Source organism: Brachyistius frenatus, unplaced genomic scaffold (genome assembly GCF_029030835.1).
Source record: "Brachyistius frenatus isolate BFR_SWC_R1_liver_20210118 unplaced genomic scaffold, ASM2903083v1 Contig_142, whole genome shotgun sequence".
Taxonomy (NCBI): domain Eukaryota; kingdom Metazoa; phylum Chordata; class Actinopteri; family Embiotocidae; genus Brachyistius; species Brachyistius frenatus.
In genome coordinates this window covers 917,833-941,524 of record NW_027210741.1, presented here as the reverse complement: position 1 = coordinate 941,524, position 23,692 = coordinate 917,833, and the positions used below count along the sequence as shown (strand labels likewise).

General features: G+C 40.2%; 1 protein-coding gene across 2 annotated transcripts in view; it reads right to left on the bottom strand.

Moving 5' to 3' along the window:
• The window catches only part of tet2 (tet methylcytosine dioxygenase 2), a 29,478-nt gene extending 6,894 nt beyond the window's left edge, over window positions 1-22,584 (bottom strand). The window contains exons 1-3 of one of the 2 annotated variants that reach the window (XM_069715440.1): window positions 22,137-22,584; window positions 21,843-22,041; window positions 55-3,033 (exon numbers count right to left, since the gene is read on the bottom strand). In XM_069715440.1, coding sequence (XP_069571541.1) covers window positions 55-2,989 — 2,935 coding nt within the window. In that variant the 5' untranslated portion in view covers window positions 2,990-3,033; window positions 21,843-22,041; window positions 22,137-22,584. Of the gene's footprint in view, window positions 1-54; window positions 3,034-21,842 lie in introns of both variants that reach the window. The other variant, XM_069715439.1, reaches the window with a different exon arrangement.
• Between the last annotated feature and the right edge of the window lie 1,108 nt (window positions 22,585-23,692).

Genomic DNA, 23,692 nt, shown 5'->3' with positions numbered 1-23,692 from the left:
TATTTACACTTGAACAGATCACTCATGCTTTGGAACAAAAATTGGTACACTCACCAACGCAGTGGCAGGATGCAATGTCGTATTGTGTTTTCATGGGGGTATCCAAAAGATTCTTTATAGGGGTATCCAATAGCTTCATAGGAGAGTCCACAAAACTTTGTAGGAGTTGTTCCTTTTTAGGGGTAGAATCAGGTGTTTTTTTCAAAGCTAGAGTGGTTGAGGCAGATGCTGATGATTCTAATCCACTCAAATCAGTGTTGGTTGACAGGATTGTGACAGGCCCAGAAGATTCCACCTTGACTTTGTTTAATGAATTGATGACAAGGGATTTCTTCTCAAATACAGGTGAAAGCTGATACTGCCTCAGGCTTTGTTCCATAGAGGCCAGGATGCTTCCCTGCTTCTTGCTTTGCTCGCACAGGAATTGTTGATTTTCTTGTTTGACTTGGATTCCGCCAATGCCCACGTCAGGCATCTGTAACTGCTGCTCCTGCTGCTGTGAACCAGACAGCTCAAATCTCGGTCCGTTTTCCATTTTTACAACTCTTAGAATATGTTTAGGGTCACTAGAGCTCTGAGGGGGATGGGGAGGGCCTTGCCGCTCCTGCCTTTGTAACAGGTGCATACGCAGGGCGGCATGCCTCTGCAAGTCCACATGGGAACCTGCAGGTCCCAGAGGTAGTCTAGGTCCCCTTTGGAGCTGAGTGCAAGATGTCTTTAGCTGCTGTTCAGCTTTGAGATACATCTCTGTTGTCACCTGTTGGTTTAACGCACCTTGTGATAAGTGAGGTTGTGACTGTGTCGAGGTCTCAGGAAAGTCCACGGGGTTGGGCTGGTGGCAGTGGTTGTTAGGCTGTTGTGGTTGAAATTGCTTGAGGTTACTACTGCCTGAGTTTGATGGATACTGCCTTTGATGTTGTTGCGGTTGTTGCATCTCTGTTGTGTTATTGCAACTGAAAATTGTATGGTCGCTGTGCTGGCTGTGTTGGTTGTTGGGCTGACCAGAGTTGTTTCTAAAAGGCTGATTGAGTTGAAGCTGATGCTGACCTGGTGGAGGCTGACTGCGAGGTCTGTAATTGGGAGACTTAATTTGCTGCCCTTCAAATTGTGGTGGGTGGGAGAGTGGACGTTGAAGATGGCAGTGCTGTTGTTGCTGCTGTTGCTGTGTTGCTAAAAACCCAGGTGACAGTATATCTTGGAGGTCAGTGTCTTCACATAAGTGCTCTGACTGCATCCGGGAGTGGTAGCGGCTGTCTGCCAGCTCATTTTGAGGGAAGTTATGCTGCTCAGCCATTTTTTGCAGTAGAGGCTGCTGCATTTGAGGTGCTTTAGAATTTGACTGCTCCCACTCAGGGGCAGTGTTGTGCTCAGCTGGAGCACAGTGCGTTTGGGCAGGTAGACAATCCTGCTGTTTCTTCTGGAAGCTGTTAGACGCCTGGTTTCTCTCTGTGAAAACTCCCTGTGTCTGGAATCGTTGCGCTGGGTTTGGCTCAAACGTCTGGCTGTGAACCTGGGGGTTAGCTGTCTGCTGTTCTGACTGAGACTTAGCAGGGAAGCCCCTCCACATGTCCTGTTCTTGTGCCTGAGATGATGGGCTACTCGATGGTTGCCGCTGGGGATGTGAAGAATTTATTTCCATCCAGCCTCTCTGGTTGGGAGTTGAACATGACAAGTTGGCTCTCTGTTGAGATGTGTTCTCCATCCCATTTTCTAATCCAGTGTGATGTGGCTGTTGGAGACTGGGCGCCATGGGACCTATGCTGTCAGCTCTATGTGGGTTCCCAGCATTTTCTTGAAAGTTCTGGGGTTGAATCCCATACTGGAGGCCTCTGTCAGTGCCATGATGCAGATGCTGACCAGATCCAGGTTTCTCACTTTGCCCCATCTTCTGTATGGGAAAGGATCCATATCCACCTGCCTCTGCCGCCTGTATGGGATTACTGTTCTCCAGGAAAGAGCTGTGAATAAACCCCTGGTGAGCTTCTGCATATATATCTTGAGGATTTGTGTCATCTGGGTAATGCTGTGCACCATTTGGATGTTGTTGTAAGCTATTGCCATTATTTGTTGGTGTCATCATGCTGGGCAGCTGTCCCAGAGCCAACTCCTGACTGGAGTAAGATCGTTGCTGATGTTGTTGTTGCTGCTGGTGGGCTGCTCCAAAATTGTTGGAGTATCCATTCACTACATAGTTGACAGAGTTATAATTATTGCCTCCTTCAGCATTTCTAGACGTCCCAGGCTGCTGTTGCTGTGAGTCAAGCATCTGTGCTGAATTGGGCAATCCTGAGGATAAAGGCGGGGGTTGAGCACCTTCACTGGACAGCGTGTTGGCCAATGAATCATTGACAGCATCTAATTTTGACCCAGATGTTTGTGGTGCAATTGACACTTGCTCAGGATAATACTGAGACAAGGTTTTCTCTAACAGATCACCTGGAGTGCTTTCAATTGTTGAGGGGGGTGATACAGCACCATTTGGAACTTGTTTATTCCGTGGTAGGCAGAACATATCTCCATTAGGAAAATTACAGTTCCTCTTGTCTAACTTAATATCTGTCTGTGGGGAACTGCATTCAAATTCTCTTGCCTTTGTCAAATCAGGAAAGTTGTCCTCCAAACTGTCATCATTTCCTTTCATTTTAGAATCAACTTTTATTTTCTTGGGCTGATGGGCCAAATAGGACTGTTCAGTAAGCGCATGTCTCAACTCTCCATTCATCAATTCTCCATTCATCATGTAGGAACCTTGATTTAACAGCCCTAGCTCTGCAGCAGGGTTGTTGCAGTTCTCCCTGTGCCTTTTCATGGAGTTGGCACCTGTGTTGGGCTTGTAATGGTTCCAGTTCGCATCCCCAGTAATTTGCAGAGAGTCTCCCTCTGAAGACTGGCCTCCATTCTGGAGTTTGTGAGAGATGTTGCGAGATGTGCCAAATTGTGCTAATATCAAACTTTCTTCCGTCTCATGTCTGGTCTGTTCTGTTTCCATCTGGCCTGCTCAGAGTCCATACACAGGGCTGCCCTCTGTCCGTCCTGCAAGGCAGAAAGTGGTAGAGAAATATTTGGTTATGTCATTCTTTAAGAAGAGTTGTGTTTTCAAATACAGTAGTGGATACTACATAATACAAAAAGCTTTTGGGTTGAAATGTTTGTTTACATCAAAATATGTTTTATGTGGTCGCACCCCTACCTCTAAAAGCATTGGGGTTAGGTACGTATGTGCCTGTATATATCCACAAAATGTATTATAGTGTGAAAGAAAATGTATCCATGATCATGTTGAAGAACCAACCAGTTGTTTTTGTTAGTGTACTTATAGCATGACAGCCCCCTAGACACAATTGGATACAGTTAACTTTTGTATGCCAAAGAAAGAGGAATAATTTTCAATTTGCACCTCAAATACATTTTTCTAATCAAGTGTAGCCTGATTATTTTCATTCATGTAAACCTCTACATCATTATGCTTTATTATATGTACTAGTGATAGGCAAACTGCACTTATTCAGAAATAAATAATAATAAAAAAGAAACAAGGTGAATTGAAATTTGTTTCTGATCAGAAATTAATTAAATTAAAGACACTTGTTTGTGACACTTTTTAAGCTAAGCTAATTATTTACAATAAGTCCTGCCTTTTTAAGTCTTTTTACACCAGCTATACTGAAATATCTACTTTCACCAATTAAATACATTGCTGAATTTTTTTATTACAACACTTTGAAACTAAAACGCTGTACTGAGGGGAAGGCCACTTTCACGCTTGGCACCGAAGTTCTGTCGGGTGGAAAAAGTCCTGTCATTTTGATTTGAATTTGATTCACCATGACCTCATCCCTCCATCACCCAAAAACCAGGGAGCTAGTAGGAAGTGAACAAGAAAAAGAGAATATAGGTGTACTATGAGTCCCTATTTTGATGTTGACCATGCTTTGTGGTCCTGTGGCATCTTTGATAACTAGTGTCAGGTGTGCATAGCAATGTATACATTCTTTTTTGCAAAACATTATCTCATTCTGAAGGTTTTCCTACCATGCAATGTATGTGCATAGTAAATCTAAAAAGCCACCTTAGACCAAATGCTCCGGCACAAAACTGTTCTGCAGGTTCAAAAAAATGGGTTAATAATTAGAAAAATACTGTAACTACATTCTTCTGAATCAAAGTTGTTGGTACCAAAATGCCCATCAGCTAACTTCTAATGTTCAGTTTTGCTCCATATTACTGTCTTTTATAGACAAACATAGCAGAAACACCTTCACTGAATATTACTCATGTCAATTTTGTTGGTACACTTGTGCTGTATCATGTGTGAGTGCACTAAACAACAGTTGTTTCTCCTAAATGGTTTGAATGCACCTATTGGTGCATTTATATCTTACGTTAGACAAAATTGTCTGCCAAAATAGTTTAGTTTTTCTCCTTAGCTCCAGGAATAAACCTCAAAACTTTAGAAGAGGGGCAAAATGTAGGTGAATCTTTTACATGGCAGTCTAAATATTTTTTTATGCATTTGGTTACCTTTTCATTTTCCCGTGCTGGTTTACTCTGCCAAAATCAAATAGATTCCAGTGATTCCAGTGGAGCATTGATTTCTGTCTGCTGCCCTCAATTATTAATGCATGTCACATCCGCAGCATCTGCAAAACCATTGCAGTGCACAGGTACAAAGAGCTGCAGTCTAATCCATCATAATTATGAGCAACTCTCTTGCAGATGCCAAAGGAATGGGTAGCTGGTGAGCATCAATAGGAGCCCAGATTCATTGTTGTAAGTTGAAGTGAAATAGTTAGTGTTTGGCATAAAAGCGGCGCGACAAAAGAGAGAAATAGTGCTGATTTCGTACTGCGTTATTAGAGTTGGAATTAGGTTTGATACATTTGTATCATATTTGCATCTCTGTTTTTGTATTAGTTTATTTGCCTACTTTTGACTCTCTTCACTGGCTTTAAGATAGAAAACACACTGACCCAGAGCTGCCATTTCCATTTAGCTTGTGCTAATCAATATTGTATGCAGTACAGGCAGCCATCTTTTCAAACTCTCTGAGCTTTTCCCTGAGCCTCATTATGCTACATATGTTTAAAACAATAGAATTGCTGAAGTGGTGTCCACAGGATTTTTTTCGCCTACGTAAAAGTATCCCACAGAAATGCCACAAACTCTACATGCTGAATTCGTAATGCGTGGTTGTTTTGGGAAATATACAACCCTTTTTATTTACACCACAGTAGGAAACCAAACTGTCTGATTCCAGGCTTATGTCCTTAAAGTCAATATATGTAATTTAACATAAATTAACAGGCTTAATTTGAACTGTTTTCATTTAAAATGATGTCTTAGATCCCTGTTGTTAACTTCATCCAAGGCATTTTACAAATGCAACACAGAATAACAATGATTGTAATGAGTTTGTAACTCCAGCTAATAAGATGTTTCACCACAAGTTTGGATTCAAAGACTAGTTGATTGTGATGGGTGTCAGAAAACATGTTCATCAGGTCAGTTTAGGTTTAGTTAATTAAAAAACGATTTGTTTATGGATCTCCAAGACTCCGAAATGTAAGCAATCTAAAAACACATTATACACATACACAAAGGAGTGAATAATGTATTTGAAGTCTCCAGTCACAACTGGCAGCTGCTACTGTTTACATTAAAACTGAACAAAAATACAGTACTTTGCAAACTTGGATCCAACATTAGATTTCCACAAAAGCCGTTCTGTTAATGTGAACCTACTTTAGGTTCACTATTAGCCCTGACTGATGCTTGTGGGAACAAAGAAAGAAATGCTAAATAATTGAGGTACTATGGCATGTTTCATTTAGCATAATTGTGCTCTGTCATTGGGCCTGATTATCACATCTGGAACATGTTACAGCTATTTATAATTCTGGTAGAACAGCTGTTGTCTTCAGATGAAGATGTATTTTCCAAAACTTGATGACATTAAAGAAAAAAAAAATGTGTACGGCATTTGTTTCAACCACAATAAGAATCAATTTTAAAGAAAATTATCCATTAATGATTTACACTGTTCACTCAAGAATGTCCAGAACTTTACTGTTTTTTGTTGTTGTTGTTGTTTGGATCAGTTTGTGTGTTGGTTTTGTTACTGAAAATGGCTTATAAATAACATTTACATAAGAATGTCCATACACATTTTTGAAAGTTCAGCAACGTCTAACATTCATGTCCAAAATTCTGATTGGACCAAACAAATGGTTAAAATGTTCAAATGAAATATCTGATATATTAAACTACGTATATAAGAGGAGACCTTATGACCTGTGAAAGACCTCAACATACCTCGCATTTTCAGACAGAGGCAGTATGTTGAATTAGGTCTCTGTATTTTCTTAACCACAATCTCCAGCTTAGTCAAGTGGACCATGAATGAGGCTACAAAAAATTTCAGCCTTGTGGTCTAATTGCTCAACTTGACCAAGACGACAGGAAACTGTCAAGGCAAGCAGTGCCTAAGCAGACAAGTTGGGTGACATAATGGTCTCCTTTCAATGTCAATCACCCATCCAGGACATTTGAGCCACCAGACCTTCAAAGTTAGAGTTTTACATCTCCCAGTAATGAGCCAAACTTTTGCAAGGGTGTCTGGAAGCTCCCACTGTTGTCACAACAGAGAAGCCAATTGCATGTTAACAGGCAAAAAAAAAAAATCAGCTTTAAGGTCAATGTTTAGAGAAAAGAGCCTCACGTGTCTTTTTGTTTGTAGAGGGTGAAACGAGAATATCTTGCATCCCAAATATCAATTTGTATTCAGAAAAACTGTCTCATCAGCTTGATGGGAATTGATTTATGGCATTACCTAAGGGAATTGAAGAGGACAGAAACCAAAGAACTGAAGTCATTGGCTTTTAGCGCTTAAGTAGACCTAGTATTATGTACCAATAAACAGATCCTAAAATGAAAACGAAAATCCTAAAGATCCTATGTATATTCTCTACATTTTACCATGTATGGAATTGTTTCAGCATGCACATCACTGAGAAGATGATCAATCTAAAATAATTTAGTTCATTACTGATTTAAAGAAGTTCCTTGAAGTTTCCCTGTCTAATGATTTTTAAGGATGATCTGTTTTTGGAATGGATACAAAATAATTGCAGTTTTAACTACTCAAACTAAATGACTACTATGATATAAACTATACTATAAACTTTGCAGTGCATGTCAATCTATAAAATTATATGGAGTCATCACTGGAACCTGTAGATGAAGAGTGTCATTAGCTGCTCGGGCAACAAGTTGCAGAGCGGATGTTTAAGGCCACAGTGGAATACTAACAGCAGCATTGTAATCAGAAGTGACACTGAACTCATTTATGATCATGTCAACCATATTAAAATGGAAATGCGTTATTTTTTACAAATGAGTAGAGTCACACCACGTGGGAGTTGTGAATCGTGCATGGCTCCTTTTGACGGATGACTATTGGAGTCTACACCCGGAAGGTATTTTCATTCACTCAACAGGAATACTGAATGTTGTAATCGCTGACAGTTCGACTGGTTTCACAATGTGCTGTTTGGATTAACTTTTCTTTCTGTGTAATTTGTTGGCCCAGAAATTGAGAGAATGATAAGAGATGAGGTGGTTATGATCAGTCATGAGCTACATTTAACGCAGACTAGTGACTGGTGTTGCATCTTAATTTAATAATCTTGCTAAACTGTTGCAGATAGATAAACCAAATGAGCAATGCCAATATGCCAAACATTTTTTTATGTCGATATTTCTAACTGGTTTCGTTCATACATTTGTATTAAAATGTCATGTAAAAAAGTACACAGTTAACAAATAAGGAGTGAGCTAGTGCTCCCATCGTCTTTAAAGTCTCCCACATATAATGCATCCCTCAAAATGTAACCATGAGGTAAACAATTGAATACCACTTCCCGAGCCCAAAAACATACTCATGTTTTTTTTTGTGGCCCACCTTGTTGTCTGTAAATCAGTAACAAAGTCAAGAGGTGAGCACAGTGATAAGCTTTTTTCAGTGCAGCTCCATTCCTATGGGACACTCCAGGCTTTACAAAGGACTGAACTGAGCCAAGCAGCTTGTCACAGTTGGATACACCCACACTGACAACAACAACAAAAAAAATCTTTGCAAACCCAGAACAAAGCCAGAGATCCCAGCTGTGTGCGCGTTTATCTAGGCTCCGTACAAACACACACACACCAATTATGCAATGTTGTAAGTCCAACTTTGACTGTGTGCTTTAAGACATTAGTATTGGCTGCCTCTTGTTAATTATTTATTAGATGTGATTCACGGGGAGATCTATTTTTACTCCGGAAGTGGAGCACTAAACTAAGCCAGAGGCACAGCGTTGCAGTGGATTTAGTGTGGATGCCTGCTGGAAGTTATAATGCTTCGATCTATTTTGGTTTTCTTTCTAGTAGCTAATGTCCACCAGGGAAATGAGCACTCTGTTACAGTTTATGATATGACTCAACTTATTTGGCTTAAACTCACTTGCCAACAAAGCCTTCTTTCCCTCCAGAAGTCAATTTCTTTGTCTTTGTATGCTGTTGTCTGGTTTCCCTCCCTCTCCCACAGCCTCACCTCTGCCCTGTAATTACACTTTAGGTCCATCTCTACTTATGTATGCCATGTTGTTCAGTCTACTATCTTAACCCATGCAGTTATGAACCTTGCTAGACAGTTGTTGCCCATAGTAATTTGCTCTCAAGCTATATATTTGCTGCCATTTATAGATGGTCAGTTGCTTTAGTGCTTTGGAGCCTGGGGGCAATGGTGGACTCTTGGACACTGTGTGACAAGTGTTGCAAAACAATGGGCACAGTTTGCACAAGGGTCATTTAAAGGCGGCAGTTAATGCACATGACAGTAGGGCCTTTTTTTTGTATTATTATTATTATTATTTTTTTTAACAATGCAATGTTGTGTTTTGCTTAGTCAAAATCTAGTTTTGCTTTACCAAAAAACTTTACGGTGTGGTGGATAGTCAGCCTATTTCGTTTTAGTAAAACCTCACTATGTCCTCACAGCACTGGTGTAAAAGTGTTTAAATGCACTGGACTCATACTGTGTTTTTGTTATTCCCAGACAGAGCTCATGAAATATGAGATCTGCCATGCTAGATGAGGTCTGTTTAGCGTGACTTGGCAACCGTATGTGACATTCACCACTAACGACAGCTGCTGGGAGACTCAGATCTCTGTATTCTCAGGTTAAGACCAAGGCAGCTATGCTAAAGAGCCATGCCGTTCAAGAAGGGGAGATGTGGAGCAGACCTGTAAATCAAACACACACACTTGCCAAGCCACACCACTGTTTTGTAGAATAGTCCCAAGAATAAGCCATAATCTCAAGTGTACATTTCCTTTTCTTGGCTGAAATGGGCCCATTTGTATTTTCCTGTTTTGAAGATAAGAACGCAGAGCATGCGCTCAGGCCAGAGACTATAAATTTTCAAAGAACTTAGTTAAAGGGAAAACCAAGAAGCCTTGTGAGCTGAGTCACAAGAAGGCCCATGCAGTGCTAACATTCATTGTAATATCACGTGATTTGATGTTATAACTAAGTGTTACACCACCACTGTAAGTCAGTGCTAATGCTACATCTGCCACAACTTACCAACATAATATGACATTAACCCAGTTAGGTTTCTCAACAGTTGGTGTGGACCAATTCAGTAGTCAACTAAAAAAACAAAATGTAAACTATTGTTTGCCATTCTTGTATTGTCATTTAGCCACTATAGCTGCAGTATCCCTACCAACTGTAAGGAACAGTAAACATTGATATGGCCTTCATTTTAAAACACAATTGAAAGTATTGATAGTACAACAACCTTGATGTCTCTTTCATATGGCGTACTTGACCTGAAAATATGATGTTCTAAAACATGCTGTATAATACACCAAATAAGTATATATAGCTATGTGTATGATGGAAGTGTCAACATTAACCTATATATATATATGTATATATTGTGTTATATTTCAATACTGAAAAAGCATCGTTTGAGCCACTGTTAAATCGTACAAGACCCCAAGTTGAAATTATATTGCCACTAAGTTCTCATTTTTAATTGCATTTTTATGACAAATAAAGTTATGTCACTAAAAACTGAGATAAAACAAAGTCCTTGTTTAGAACATACATTCTCATAAAGAATATTTCACTTCAAAAAGTAGAAGTAACGCTATGCTGACAGACTGGACTTGGACGGTTCAGACTGCATGCAGCTGAGCTGTGAGTGAAACCTCATCCTTAGCAATCCTTTACCAGTGTAATTAGGTCAGATGACTTGCATTCTACAGTGTTTTAAATCCCTGCTGTAAATATAGAGCTGAACTTGCTGCTCCACAAACCTAATGACCCCGAAGAAAATGTTCACAGCTCCATTCCAACTGACTGTGTAAACAAAACAAAAACATGAATGCTGAAAACAAATCTAATGATCAGTTTTAATTCGAAGACTGAATTTGTTCATTGGTCACTGGGGTACTCAAGCATACATACCACACTCTCAGCCTAATTGTTGTTGTCTTTGATGCCATATCAATAAACATCAGCTATGTTGACAAAGTAGAGGGTACTCTGCGCGTACTCATTTGCCTGATTTAAATCACTGTTTGATTATTCCTTCAGACATTTGTGTAGACATTTTGAATCATGACAGTTCATGATGTATGGCTTGCCTATGAACAGAGTGGGTTGACTCCCTGGAGAGAATGTAAGGGGGGAAGTTAAGGGGGTGGACTGAAAAGAGTAGAAGGTCAGAACATGCCAAGTTATAAAGCACCATGTGAGTTAATGTGCAAGGAGCATGCGTTCGTGTTAGTCAAATGCTCATCAGGCGCAATAGAACAGATGTTCCTTCATGTTCTTCATCTCACTGAGTCTCTTGGTCATGCACCTCAAACTTGTGAATTTTGTCACATGACACGCTTGTGCAGTGAGTGTGTGCAATGCAGTTCATGTGGTTGTTTGTGCCTTCTCTCTCTCTCTCTCTCTCTCTCTCTCTCTCTCTCTCTCTCTCTCTCTCTGTCAGTCTGAACATATGACACTCCCTGGCTAAGAAACAAAAGGCCCCTGTGTCTGCAACAGGGGTGCACTGGCAAAGAATTTCAGCCTGGACTTATTTGTTGAGGAGGGAAAGAGGTGATGATTACATATTAGTTGTTGTTGGCCAGAGAGCCCAGTCCCAGAATACAGATGTGCACCCTGAATGACAGGGCAGGTAAAGAAACTAGGGGCAGAATAACTTCTGTGGGTTTCTTTGACGGTTCATCAGCCCACCGTTGTGGCGTCCTACCATGATTTGTGCCAGTACACCCGATAATCATTACATTGTCTGGTCTAAAGTTGAATTTAAAGGCTGCTCAAATCATTGTAACATTTTCTTCTGCGCTTGGATCTTGTTGCTGCACATTAATGGCCTTAGCAAAACTGGGATCTACACTCAGTTAGCTCTTCGGCCTAGTCAGTAAGATGAACTATCTGAACAAATCAAACATGGAAGTGAAATGTGGAACAAAATCCTAAATCAAGATGGAGTAGACCACATAGACTGGTCAGAGCATCATGCCATACCATTTCCTTATTTTTCAGATCAGAGTGACACATCATTTTTCCCCCTTCTTCTAGACAAGCAATAGTTTGGCCCCCAACATCCTGTAAAACCACAAGTTATTATATTTCTACTTTAGTCTTTGCAGGGATTAAACAAATTAGATACTTGTTCATTAGTGAGCTTTAAATGTGATGGGAAGCAGAATTTGTTCATTTGGACAGAGCCAGGCTAGCTGCCCCCCCTCCCTTTATGCACTTGTCCTGAGCTAAGCTAATTGCCTGCTCCCTGTAGCTTCATTTTTATCGTACTGAGTGATATCTGATGTACCACTTGAAAAGAAAGCAAGTAAGTGTTTGCCTACATTTCAAGTTACTGTTTTGAGGTTGAGAGTAAATCTGAAGTGTCACATGTTTATTGCTGTTTTTTAAGATTTTTCTGCATCTGTCTGATGTTTGGTATATACAGAGCTTCTGTTTTTAACTTAAATGGTGATCTTTTGCATTGGTTACTGTATAGATGCAGATACATGTGAAGGTTATTACCAGGAATGCACAGCCTTGAGGTTCAGAGCTACTGATGTGACACATGTTGGTTTCATTAATAAGCTTGAAAAAGCTTCCTGCATGGGGGTAGGGTCTGACTTTGTAACGCACAACCTAAGGTCTTAGTTTTTCAGGTAGAGCTGAGCAGTTACCTATTGATGCTATCTGTGGCCTAATCACAAGATTGTGATATAATGATGACTGCATCACATTGCAGCCTGGAGTAAAGGATCTTTTTTTTCTCCCTTATCTTTCCTCGCCCCTCAATGACTGACCAAAACTGGGGCAGCACTGCAAATAGAGTCACCCTGCTAAGAAATTGAATCCTGATTTGCAAATTATTTACTATTCCGATCAAATATGATACAAAAATCTTTGCATATTTGGTATGTCTCATTTTTGCTCTGATAGACAATTTTCAAGAATGTAAGCGTGCAAATACATGCAAATGCAATTCAGTATCTTTATTTGGTATCTTTCAGTCTGAACATAAGATGTCCAGACTATGAGACAGACAAAGAAGACACGCGCTTCTGTTTATAATTTCTTCTCTTGAGAGCCTCCTCCCCCTCCATATGAAGAAGGGATCTGTGCAATCTACATTGTTCTTTATGTCTAATGTAAGACACATGTGGCAGACTTTTAGAGATTCCCACTGCAGTCTTTGAACTCCCACAGCTTCTTGTCTCATTGCCTTCTTCAATTGTATTTTAGAATTTACCGAACTATAACATTATTAAAGGAAGTATAGTTGAAACTACTTCAATTGGTGAAATTATTCAGTTATTTCTACAGTTATAAAGTGTACACATGTGGTTGAAGAAAGTATCAATTTTAGTCTGTGAACTGTCTTCAACTGTCCACTTTTAAATTCAACTTCTTGGCAAAGAGTAGACAAACAGACACTCTGTTTTGAGAGTTACTTACTTTTAATCAACCATAAGAAAAATAATTTGTGATGGGTGACTGCTGGAACCCAACAAATGAATGTCCGTTTTAAAGAATTTCATAGTAGACAGCACAATCGGCTATCAAAAGAAGGCAGTGATAACTAAAACATCAATTTCTTGAGGACAAAGCTCAATGGCCAGCCAAAAATCAAAAAGCTAAAATCATCCATCTGCTTCATGAAGGGTATAACAGTTAAAAGGTATGAAAAGCAATACTGGAATAGCCAAGAGAGTCCCAAGTCAACTCTAAGAAGTGCTTATTTGGTGAACTGGTAGACTTTCCTCAAGGTAAAAGATAAAACAGGACAAATGGGCAAGCGTAAGGATCTGACTAAGTTTGAGAAGGCCCAAACTGTGACATCTAGACGATTGGATAAGAGCATCTCCAAAACCGCAGATCCTGTGGGTGTTCCTGGTGCTCAGAGGGTATTACCTCCCAAAAGTGGTCCAGATAAGTAAGGACAACCAGCGGACCAGTGACATCAGATATTGGTGCATGTGGGGCGCAAAGGCGGTATGGTCTGATCCCATGGAAGAGTAACTGGAGCACAAATTGGTGAAAATTTGATTTGGCTATGATAGGTAGATGTAAGAACACACAGGGCATCTCAGCATGCTGCATATAGGGGTGCATAGCCACATACTGGTCAGAAAGCCCATGCTAACATCTATCTACCATCATAAGTGTCCATAAGAACTGAACCATGGAGCAATGGAACAAGGCAGTTTGATGCTTTGGGCAATGTTCTGTTGGGAAACCTTCAGTCCTGGCATTCATGTGGATGTCACTTTGACAAGTCCCACCTACCTCAACCTTGTTGCAGACCACGAGTACCCCTTCATTGCAGTGTTATTATCTGATGGTAGTCTCCTCTCTGAGTCCTGCCACACTGCAACAATTGTTCAGAAATGGTTTGAGGAACATGACAGAGTTCATGGTGTTGACTTGGCCTCCAAGATCCCCAGACCTTAATCCAGATGAGAATCTGTGGAATTTTCTGGAAAAACAAGTCCAAACCCCACTTCACAACTTCCAAGACTGAAGGATCTATTGCTGACCTCTTTTTGCCTGATACCACAGGACACTTTCTGAGGTCTTGTAAAGTCCATGGTCAGAGTTTTTTGGACGGCACGAGGGGGACATACGCAAAAATAGGCAGATAGTGTTGATGTTGTGGTGGACCGTGCATTTACTTTGCCGCAAGACACTCGTGACGAATACAGGATAGGAGTTAATGATTTGGCTTTTGAACAGGTTTGTCTGCAGTCAACTTTTCATGGGCAAGGTTGAATTGACTGACTTTTTTCTTGACACCATCTATTTTGCAGTGAATGTGAAGCTTTATGTGAACAGCAAAGTTGAGAGATGACTATATATAAATTCTTGTAGTCAGCACATGCATATGAGTAACTCAACAGCTTTTGTTGTTGGGGATAAACCCCGCCTCTGTATTTCTGATACAACTTGTTCAACCGGTATTCTGGGAACCCTACAAACGCTCACACACAACATCATGATGGTATGTTCTACTTTTGTCTACTGAAATCAGCTTGATCTTCTCAGCAGTTTAAGGGTTTTCTAATTAGGAATTTAGAATTTAGGGAGATCTATTGGCAGAAATTAAATATAGTGTTTCCAACATATCTACATAGGTAGTGAGCCATCTTCCACGGACCATGCTATGTTCCACCACCATGTATATTTACAGTAATAGCCCAGAAGGGATAAACCAAACACTGGCTTTAGAGAGTTTCACCGCCACTGTAGGTTCGCTTTCCACACTTGGGCAGGTGAGGCGAATGGTATTCATTTGGTTACAATTTGCACCTCATTACTAGATGCCACTAAATCCAACACACTACTCCTTTGATGAAAGACTAGAAAATAATATATATTTTTTTATTATATAAAAAACAGTTCATTAAAACTGTGCCTTTGCACAGAAATCATGTCAGCATTGAGTGTTTCCCGGAAGAGGTCAAACCAAACAGCAGTTGAACATTAGCCTAGATCTCACTTCATAAACCTGTTGGTCTTGAATATTTCCTGTTTAATCAGCACAACCTGAAAACATACCCTGCCTAGCCCAGAGTCTCCCTTAGCAAAGCTTACAGAGAGTCAAAACCTTGTTTGTGCCCTCGAGCTGCATCACATGGAGACTCTAATTAAGAAATGGGCTCCTGAGCATACAAACCCACTAACCTGCCCCCTCCAAACTGCCTGTCTCTTTTCCTCTCCAACCCTTTGTCTATGCAACAGTCAATATATCTGACTAACTTGATGAACTGTGCACAGAGCAAAGTTAATTTCTTTCTGGGTGCATGGTAGCCATGGCGACCATCTTATGAGCGCTTCAAAGCCCATCTGGTCTAAACATTACCCCAGCACGGCTGACTGCAGAATAGGCTTCTTTGCCATGGTGTGCACATGTGCTTTATGCATTGATCCTGCCAGTAATCCAGTAGTGCCACACATCCAAAAAAGATACATTTGCACTTGTGTAGATCAACCCCATTAAAATTACAGTTTAGAAATGTTGAAACAGTAAGAGAAGAAATACTTCATGTCAACCTTTCCCTTCTTTTCCCATCCACTACAGTCTGGAATGAAATGGAAAACTCATCCAAATGTAGGAATTACCATGTTTCTTTCATTCAGCTTCTTGCCTTGGCCTGTGATTAGCTCACAGGCACATATAGCAAATATTTATTTTCTGTTTGCTTGATCTAAATCCAAACCAGCTTGCAATTCAACAGGAAGCGGAGGTGAACAGTAAACAGAGTGAAGGGAAACACATACAGGGGAAAGTATAACATGGCACATGAACATGGCAGTAAAGGAATTCTAAATATACTCAATACCAGGGAAGATTTCCCTTTCATTGAGGACTGTGCTACTATGGTTTAGTGTAAACAAAAAGCAAGGCAAGTTTGGCAATGTCTACTCTCTTCTTTATCAAACATGAAGCCAAAAAATATATCGTAGCAGTGCTTACAATAACTTTGAGTAAGAATTATTTGGTAGGTGCTCTTCAGTTATCTGGAAAGCAAATGTAGTGACAGTCTTTCCCCCATTGGTTTCTAAGTGGAATGACTTAAGCCACTGTTGCTAGGCTCCCTCTTTCCCTCCATTGAGTAGGAGGCACGTGATTCTCATTGAATAGAAATCACAAATTCCCAGTGAGGGATATTTTTGTGATTCATTACTTCAGTTAAAGGTTGTCTATATCCTTCACTTCATCTCTCACACCTCAGGAGCTAATTGGGAAGTAGGAATATAGTATTAAAGATATATTAATCCTTTCTCAAACACGGTCTGTGTATTGTTTTTAATGCTCACTTAAGGTGTTCATTTAAATACAAAACATGTCATTCAAATGTGACAGTTCTTCAGGAATCGGCAGTCATGTTCAGCTGTGTCATTTTTCAGTAAGGAAGCTGGTAAATAAATATCAGTCTTTTGCTTAGGTGCTGTATATTATCCCATCCAGGAGTTTCTCTTCATTCAGATCCAGAGCTAAAATCAGACTTTGAAACTTTCCCAATATAAATACATATATGGATGCAACTTAGTCCAGTTGTCATTGAGCACTACGGGTCGGAAAGACACCAGCTGCTGCACTTGTACATTCCACTAAAGAAACCTAATATCAAGCCTGAGCCACTTGAAGCCCTCAGAAGTAGTTAGTGATGTCATTCAAAGCCTTTCGTAGCGTAACGCTTCTAAATGACAATCAGGACCAGCTGTCTGTCTTTGTGCTCCTTGTGTAGACAACGGGGGGCCGTGGGGCCTAACCTTTATGGTGATAGCTCCGAGCATCAAAACGGTTCATATCTGACAGCCATTTTAGAAGAGGCCAGACAGCAATCAGAAGGAGTTGTTTAGATTACTTTGAAAGTCTTTTAGACTGTACTATCATGACAGAACTTTGCAGATTGTGATAGCCTTAGCATTAGTTTATTTTCAGATACTGACCTTGATCAAACACATTTTTTTCATAGCAAAAAATGCATTTTGACAAGCTATATTTTGCTGAAAGTTAACTTTTTTTCCCCCTGTGAATGTTTCAGGATTATACCTCTTGTGAAACCTCTTCATTGTCATTGATTTGATTTGTAACTGGAAATGATTGAAAGCTATACAATTTGACAAACATTTTACTGGAGGTCGGATCTTAGCGTGAGGTTAGGTTACTTTTAAATTTCTATAAGGCCTGTGTGCTGCTTTGCTACCTCGCAACACATTTGTTTGAAAAGACACACCTTATCTGTAAGGAGGCCATTATTATACAACTGATAAGTATTTTTTTTCTTTTTTACCTTCCGTTTCAAGAGTTCTCAGTTCCAAATTTCATTTATATCTTCACAATCATAAAATTACGGTCAGAGCAAGTTTCCTCAACAGATAAATCATTCATGTCAGCAGTGCAGTGTAATGGAGAGCGCCACTGGAAGCTAAACTTTGTCTTTAACAGTGTCTGTTATCCATTTTGTGGTCTTATTTACTACATGTGTTGGGTTTTATGCATGCAGACGTGCAAATATTGCAATTTTTGTTTTCATGCACCAAAGCTGTAACTTCAGGGAAGTGTATGGATTCATCTGAGATGGCAGAAAGGTTTACAGGCAGTTAAATCTCCTGACATGCCGCTGTTAAGGCCCCTCACCTGCACAAGAGCTATGCAGATTGGCATAAGAAGAGGCGTGCTCAAGGTCTCGCCATGTCCTTGGGTACAGACACTATTGTGACCAGGGCTCTTTATGTCTTTTTTCTTATTCTTAACTTCTAGTGGTGGAACCAGCGGAAACGCTATCAAGAAGATTGTCCAAGCGTAGGAGGAGCGGCGAGAAGCGGGAAGGGATGCTATTCACTTTGTGGCGGTTACGTAACATCTCACTTGCCTCTCTCTCTGCGGAATGCCAGGATAGTGTTTGTAAACAGAACGGCCATGTGCGTATGCTCACGTGGAGGAAGCTTTTGAGTCGGTGCCCTCGCTGTCTCACCCACGAGGTAAACCCTGACATCGATACGTGCTCACAGGGCCAGCAACACTCCCTCCAGCCCTATGCCACTCAAACATAGCCTTGTCACTCCCAGTCCATAATTGCGCCTCAACTGGGCGAACAATGTGCAGCTTCACGGAAGGTGGCCACGAGTCAAATTTGGGATTCACTGTATGTGATGTGGCAATTACGGATAGCGTTTGGGTGTCTCAGACTCGTAAAAACATAATTACTATTTTACGATACCAGCAATGACAAACAAACCCATCCCAGGCCATAATTACATCAAAATCTCTCTCACAAGGTCGGGCCTTCATGGGACAGAAAGCTAAGATTGTTTTGGGGGTCTGGATCTGGTTTGGTGATTTTTTTTTTTTATAACTGATACATTTTTGTAATTTGGTTTTAGTTAATACACTTTATTTTAAGCACATAAAATGATCGTCAACCCACAATTTTTTTGCAGTAAGTCCATACATAGAGAAGTGATTTACAAGTCAAAAGACCTTCTGGTACCTGAAATAGGCTTTAGGACTGTTCAGTACATGAAGAACGAAAATGGCCATCAAATGGAAAACTCACACAAATCTATCTATATATTCATTATCTTTACACACCTAATCCTGAAAAGGGTCACGAGGAAACTCACACAAATATTATGCTAAATGAAAACACATTATGACATGTGGTTCACCCATGTCTTTCAAAATTCCACAGGGATGTCTGAGGCTGAAGCATTGTCAATTTTATCAAGAAAAAAAACATATTTTATCAAATTTATTGTTGCCTTTAGTTTGCATCAACAAGACAATTCTCACATCTGGGCATTCTTGACAGTGAATTATGTGCAAATGTATAAGTATGTGCGCAAATGATTGACGGAATTATGGCTTCTATGATTCCATTGTAGAACCACCTGATGGTGTTTTGCTCCGTCTCCCCGGTCTCCACAGAAAAACAACCCCCAATAGCAGACAAGAGGGAAATCAATATTGCAGAAATCAATACAACACTCAGTATCTCGCCATTTTGTCTTAGGAAAGCAGTTGAGCTATGACCAGCCAGCAGGTAGTGCAATCTAAAATGTCTAACCTGCCACTGGGTCTGTTTCTGTGTCATTTGTGCAACAGCCCCTGGCTGGAAAAATGATCCGTGGGCTGGACAGACAGGGTCAGGGGTGAGAGCTTGGGTAAGGGCTTGGGTATTGTAACTAGACAGCATTGTTGTGGAACACTATGGCAACTGGACATTCTTCCCAAAGGTGATATTGTCTTTGCCCTGGGAGTGACATAAAGGGGACTTATGGCCATGACGGAGGAGCAATCCAACTGCACAGCTTTATCTGTAGGTGTGGATAGATGAGAGAAGCTATGTGCATGTGATTGATCTATATAGCCCTTCCCCCACTCAGTCCCCTTTAGCCCTATTAATGCTCTGGTGCCTTTTCAGCTGATGTAACAGCATCCATGCAGAGACTTATGAAAACACCTCTAGCTAGATTGTGCTTTATTTTTAATTTGACAATGTGGCATTATTATGCAGGTCAGGATTAACATTGGTAATTTCTGCATGCTGCAGCTCAACCCAAATTATACAACTGCACTTTTACAACAATGAATCATGTGCTTTCATTGGCAAGCAATGAACTGGGTTATTTTCAGCCCATCCAAACAATGTGGTAGATACAGTCTTTCACATGAGGCATTATCTAGTGTCTTGTCATGTTTGGGTCAATGGGATCACTATACACATGTAGACACACAAAAGCATTGATCGCCTGATCTCATGCAGTCAAAACATACTTAATGAACATTGTGAACACCCTTGCTTAAGCACTCATGTTGAGAGTACACATCAGTGACCATGGTTGCCATATCAAAATACAAAATATAGGCCATGTTATTGTGTCAGAGAGGTACACCACAATTGTTAGTTTGCAAGTTTAGTGACAACCCACTCTAACTAAAATGGGATTATCTTCCATTACAAGCAGATAATTTTCTTTTCACAGTCGATTGTGTGTACTGTTGTGTAGTAGCTGCTTGCTCTGCTGAGGGAACCACACAACAAATACTTGATTCAGAAGTGGAAAGGCAACACTTGGCTGTCGAAGAATAGTTTTACTTTGTCATCAGCTGTTCAGATAAAAGCTTGGTAGTTGTCTTCTAGACATTTAACTTCACTGCCCATTTACTTTTTTTTATAGTCCCTTTTGCACTTTAAATAAATCTGCACTATTAGTCTAAAGTTTCTGAAAACTTATTTATTGATTCAAGTTAAAACTGAAGTTCTGCCTTGCTGCTGCAGATAGCCTACGCCAGTAAATTACAATGCCCAATTAATGGTCAGTCATTGTTCTCCACCTTGCAGACAGGCTTTTACTTTGCTTGTGACCTGAGGCCATAGTGTAGTTACATTACGACTGTAGTCAGTAGAACACAGGGCCAATATACAAACTTCACAGAGATCTGTTATAATCTAATGGGCCATTCAGATGTTAATCTTAAAGTAACACTTAGTGAATTGAGACATAAAACTAACAACCAATTAGATATGTGGTAATTGAGGTGAGACCTGATGTGTAAAAAAAAAAAAAAAATCGGAATTTACATGTTGTGCTTTAATTCCTTAAAACATAGTTACAGTTCACCCATACACACTGTTTCTATTGTCAATAATCAAATTTGTTAGTTGCTTGGCTTGATTGTGGTAAAATGTAACTTTGAAATTCATTAAATAATGCATTCATGTGAAGTTACCATTGGTTTAAGTTTAGTAAACTTTTTTGAGGATGAACATGTTTGTTTCTGCTTTCTGGCAACAACCCCTTGTTTAGCCTGGAGTTCAGAAAATCTGCTCCAGAATTACCATTCTTGTTCCCCCAGTTAATGGTGCAGTAGGATTGTGTTTCATTTCCTTCAGAGCTTTCTGACCTTGCCTGCCTTCACTTTGCTCTGCCACCACAATTCTCCTCTCTTTTGCTTCTCCTTGGGATTTGCCTTTGTGTCTGCTTGTCATTCAGTGGTGAAAGCAATGAAAGCTGATTCACAGAGATACACAAAGCCAGAAGCTATTCCAGCTCCACTGCTGTGCCGGCACTATGCAGTTACTACTGGACATGTCCAGGTTGGACTTTTACTCTCCCACATACTGAAGCCCACTGAACAGCATAAACAAGCACATACATAGCAATGGATGTTAAAGGAAAACCTACAAAGGGTAACACTTCCTGCATCTAAACTCATTTAATTAAAAAAAAAAAAAAAAGGTCATCATTTCATAATATCCATTAATTACACATAAATGTTAAAAATGTGTTTCCACTCTTACAAAAATACTCACTCAAACAAAAAACACCCATATATTACACACTCAAACATACTTGATATGTGCCCGATACAAAAGCAAGGTTAAAATATTATGAAAGAAAGCATTACACAGGCATTTAAATTAAGCTCAAAGAATAACTCCTGATCTAGCAGTCTAAATACATCATTTTCTATGATCAAAAGCAGCAAGAATGTTGTGTGAACATATAGGACACACAAGGAAACAGAGACAGTCTTTCAGTTTCAGCTGGCAAAAAATAGAAAGAAAATTGTCAGCCATGTTGGAGTAGCTTTATCTAATATCCCCTCCTTATTATGTTGGCTCTTGCTTTTACGGTGGGGGACATCTGCTATACTTCACCTGACAAAAAAACCACCAAAATGCACTCAAGGTTAAAGGGGAAAAGCATAAACAGATTGTTAACATACTAAGCAAACTCTCACCTTCTTTTTACGTCCCTCCACTTTATAGAAATTCCAACAAACCGTCTGGATCTCCTCTTTAACAAATCCTAAAGGGCAGCCATCTTGCCTCCTTCTGTTCTTCTATGAAACAGACTATCCTCCACATCAATATTCATGGAAACCAGTCTGACGTCGGCTCTCATCATCAGGAGAAGCCCGGGTGTCGCTGTTTGCCGGCCTGAGAAACACACATATTTGTGAATCTGGTGTAAGGCAGCAGTGGCACATAGAGTGGACAAGAACTTGTCCCAGGTCAGAGGCGTAGAGCCTTACTTTGGTGGTGAACTCAAATAATCACAAAATCACTTTCCTGCTAAGTCCTTCCCACACAAAGAGACAGGTTTTCTTTCCCCCCCCTCCCCTCTGCTCCCTCCTTTTTTTTTTTCTTCTTCCCTCAGCAGTACACAATAGTGCACACTGTGATGGCAGCTCTGAAGCACTGGAATGGATTTTAAGCTGGACAGGACTCCACCCCCAGTCCACTTTATGTTGAATATTGCACTGGTCCTAACTGTGTGACGGTAGCAGAGCAGAAGATGCCTCCACCCCCTTCCTCTTCTCAGACAGGAAGCCGGGTGACTCAGGGTTTTTCCCTCCCTTTTCATGCAGTCTGTCTTGACTTCTTTCTTTTTCTGTCATTGGTTACAGAAGTTCCCCTTTGGTGTAATCACACTCCTTTTTTTTTTTTTTTTTTTAGAGAGAGCATTACAGCAACAATCAGATGTGGCAGCTTTGGAGTCCAACCAGTTGAGCAACTCACTCATTTCCAACGGCTATCTTATTTTGGTACTTCTCAGCTGGCTGGCTCATTTTTAGAGTGGGGTGCAAGACAACTCTACAGACTGCATACAGGCAGCATACTTTGCTTCATCTGTCTGCCAAGACCCACCTCCTGTTGACACTGGCCACGTGGGCTTGAATGAGATAGAGAGAGCAGTGTGCAAGAGAAAGGGTCTGAGGGTGATTTAAAAGACAAATTCAGCCCTGGAATGTTGTCCAATTAACAGGAGGGAATATGACTTATGATAAAAACAAAACTTCAGAGGTTGTTTTTTTGTTGTATGTGTCTGTCAGTTACGTATTACACAAAGCAGCAAGTTTGATCTTAGTTTGCAAAGTGTGTGTTTGCATCTTTGCTATTAAAGGTCATGGGTTTATTCAAAAAGCTGTTTCATTGATGGCAGTAAAACAATTTGGAGATCAATGAAAGAATTGTGTTTGTCTTTTCCTTTGAGGAATAACAGAATACAAAAGGGGAAAGCCTTGGCAACAAGTATAAGCATATTGTGACCATTACTCAGCCTTACTATCCAATAACAAGCTGTTTTGTCCTTATTTGTCCTAAATATGTGGCCATAGTTTTAACCAGCACCTCCCATTCATTTTACTATTTAATTCCTTCATTACTTACAGTTGGGTCTTGTCTGAAAATAATATTTTGGATGTATTTCAGGCTTAAAAGGATACCCCACCTCTTTCCCAGCAGCCCCTGCAGAGCTGCAGTGACATTTGTTGACTCAATAGTTTCAGGCTCAGAGCAGAAAAGGAGATTTGTTTTTACACAGAATGGGGGAGGGGAAGAGGCAGAAAGAGGAAGGAGGAGTCACTGTGGACTGTAACTGCAGAGACAAGACTGGTGTACATAGTATTTCTAAATATACCAATCAGACAGCGAGGGTGTTCTTTAAATGGATGTCAAAGTGTTTAAGGCTTGCAGTTTGTTCTAATTGTGTTCTTGCTGTTTGGTCGAGCCTCGGTTATAAATATCCACAGAAATGTCCAAAAAAAAAAAGGATCATGTTGAGAGGTCCCCCTTTTAAATCTACGCT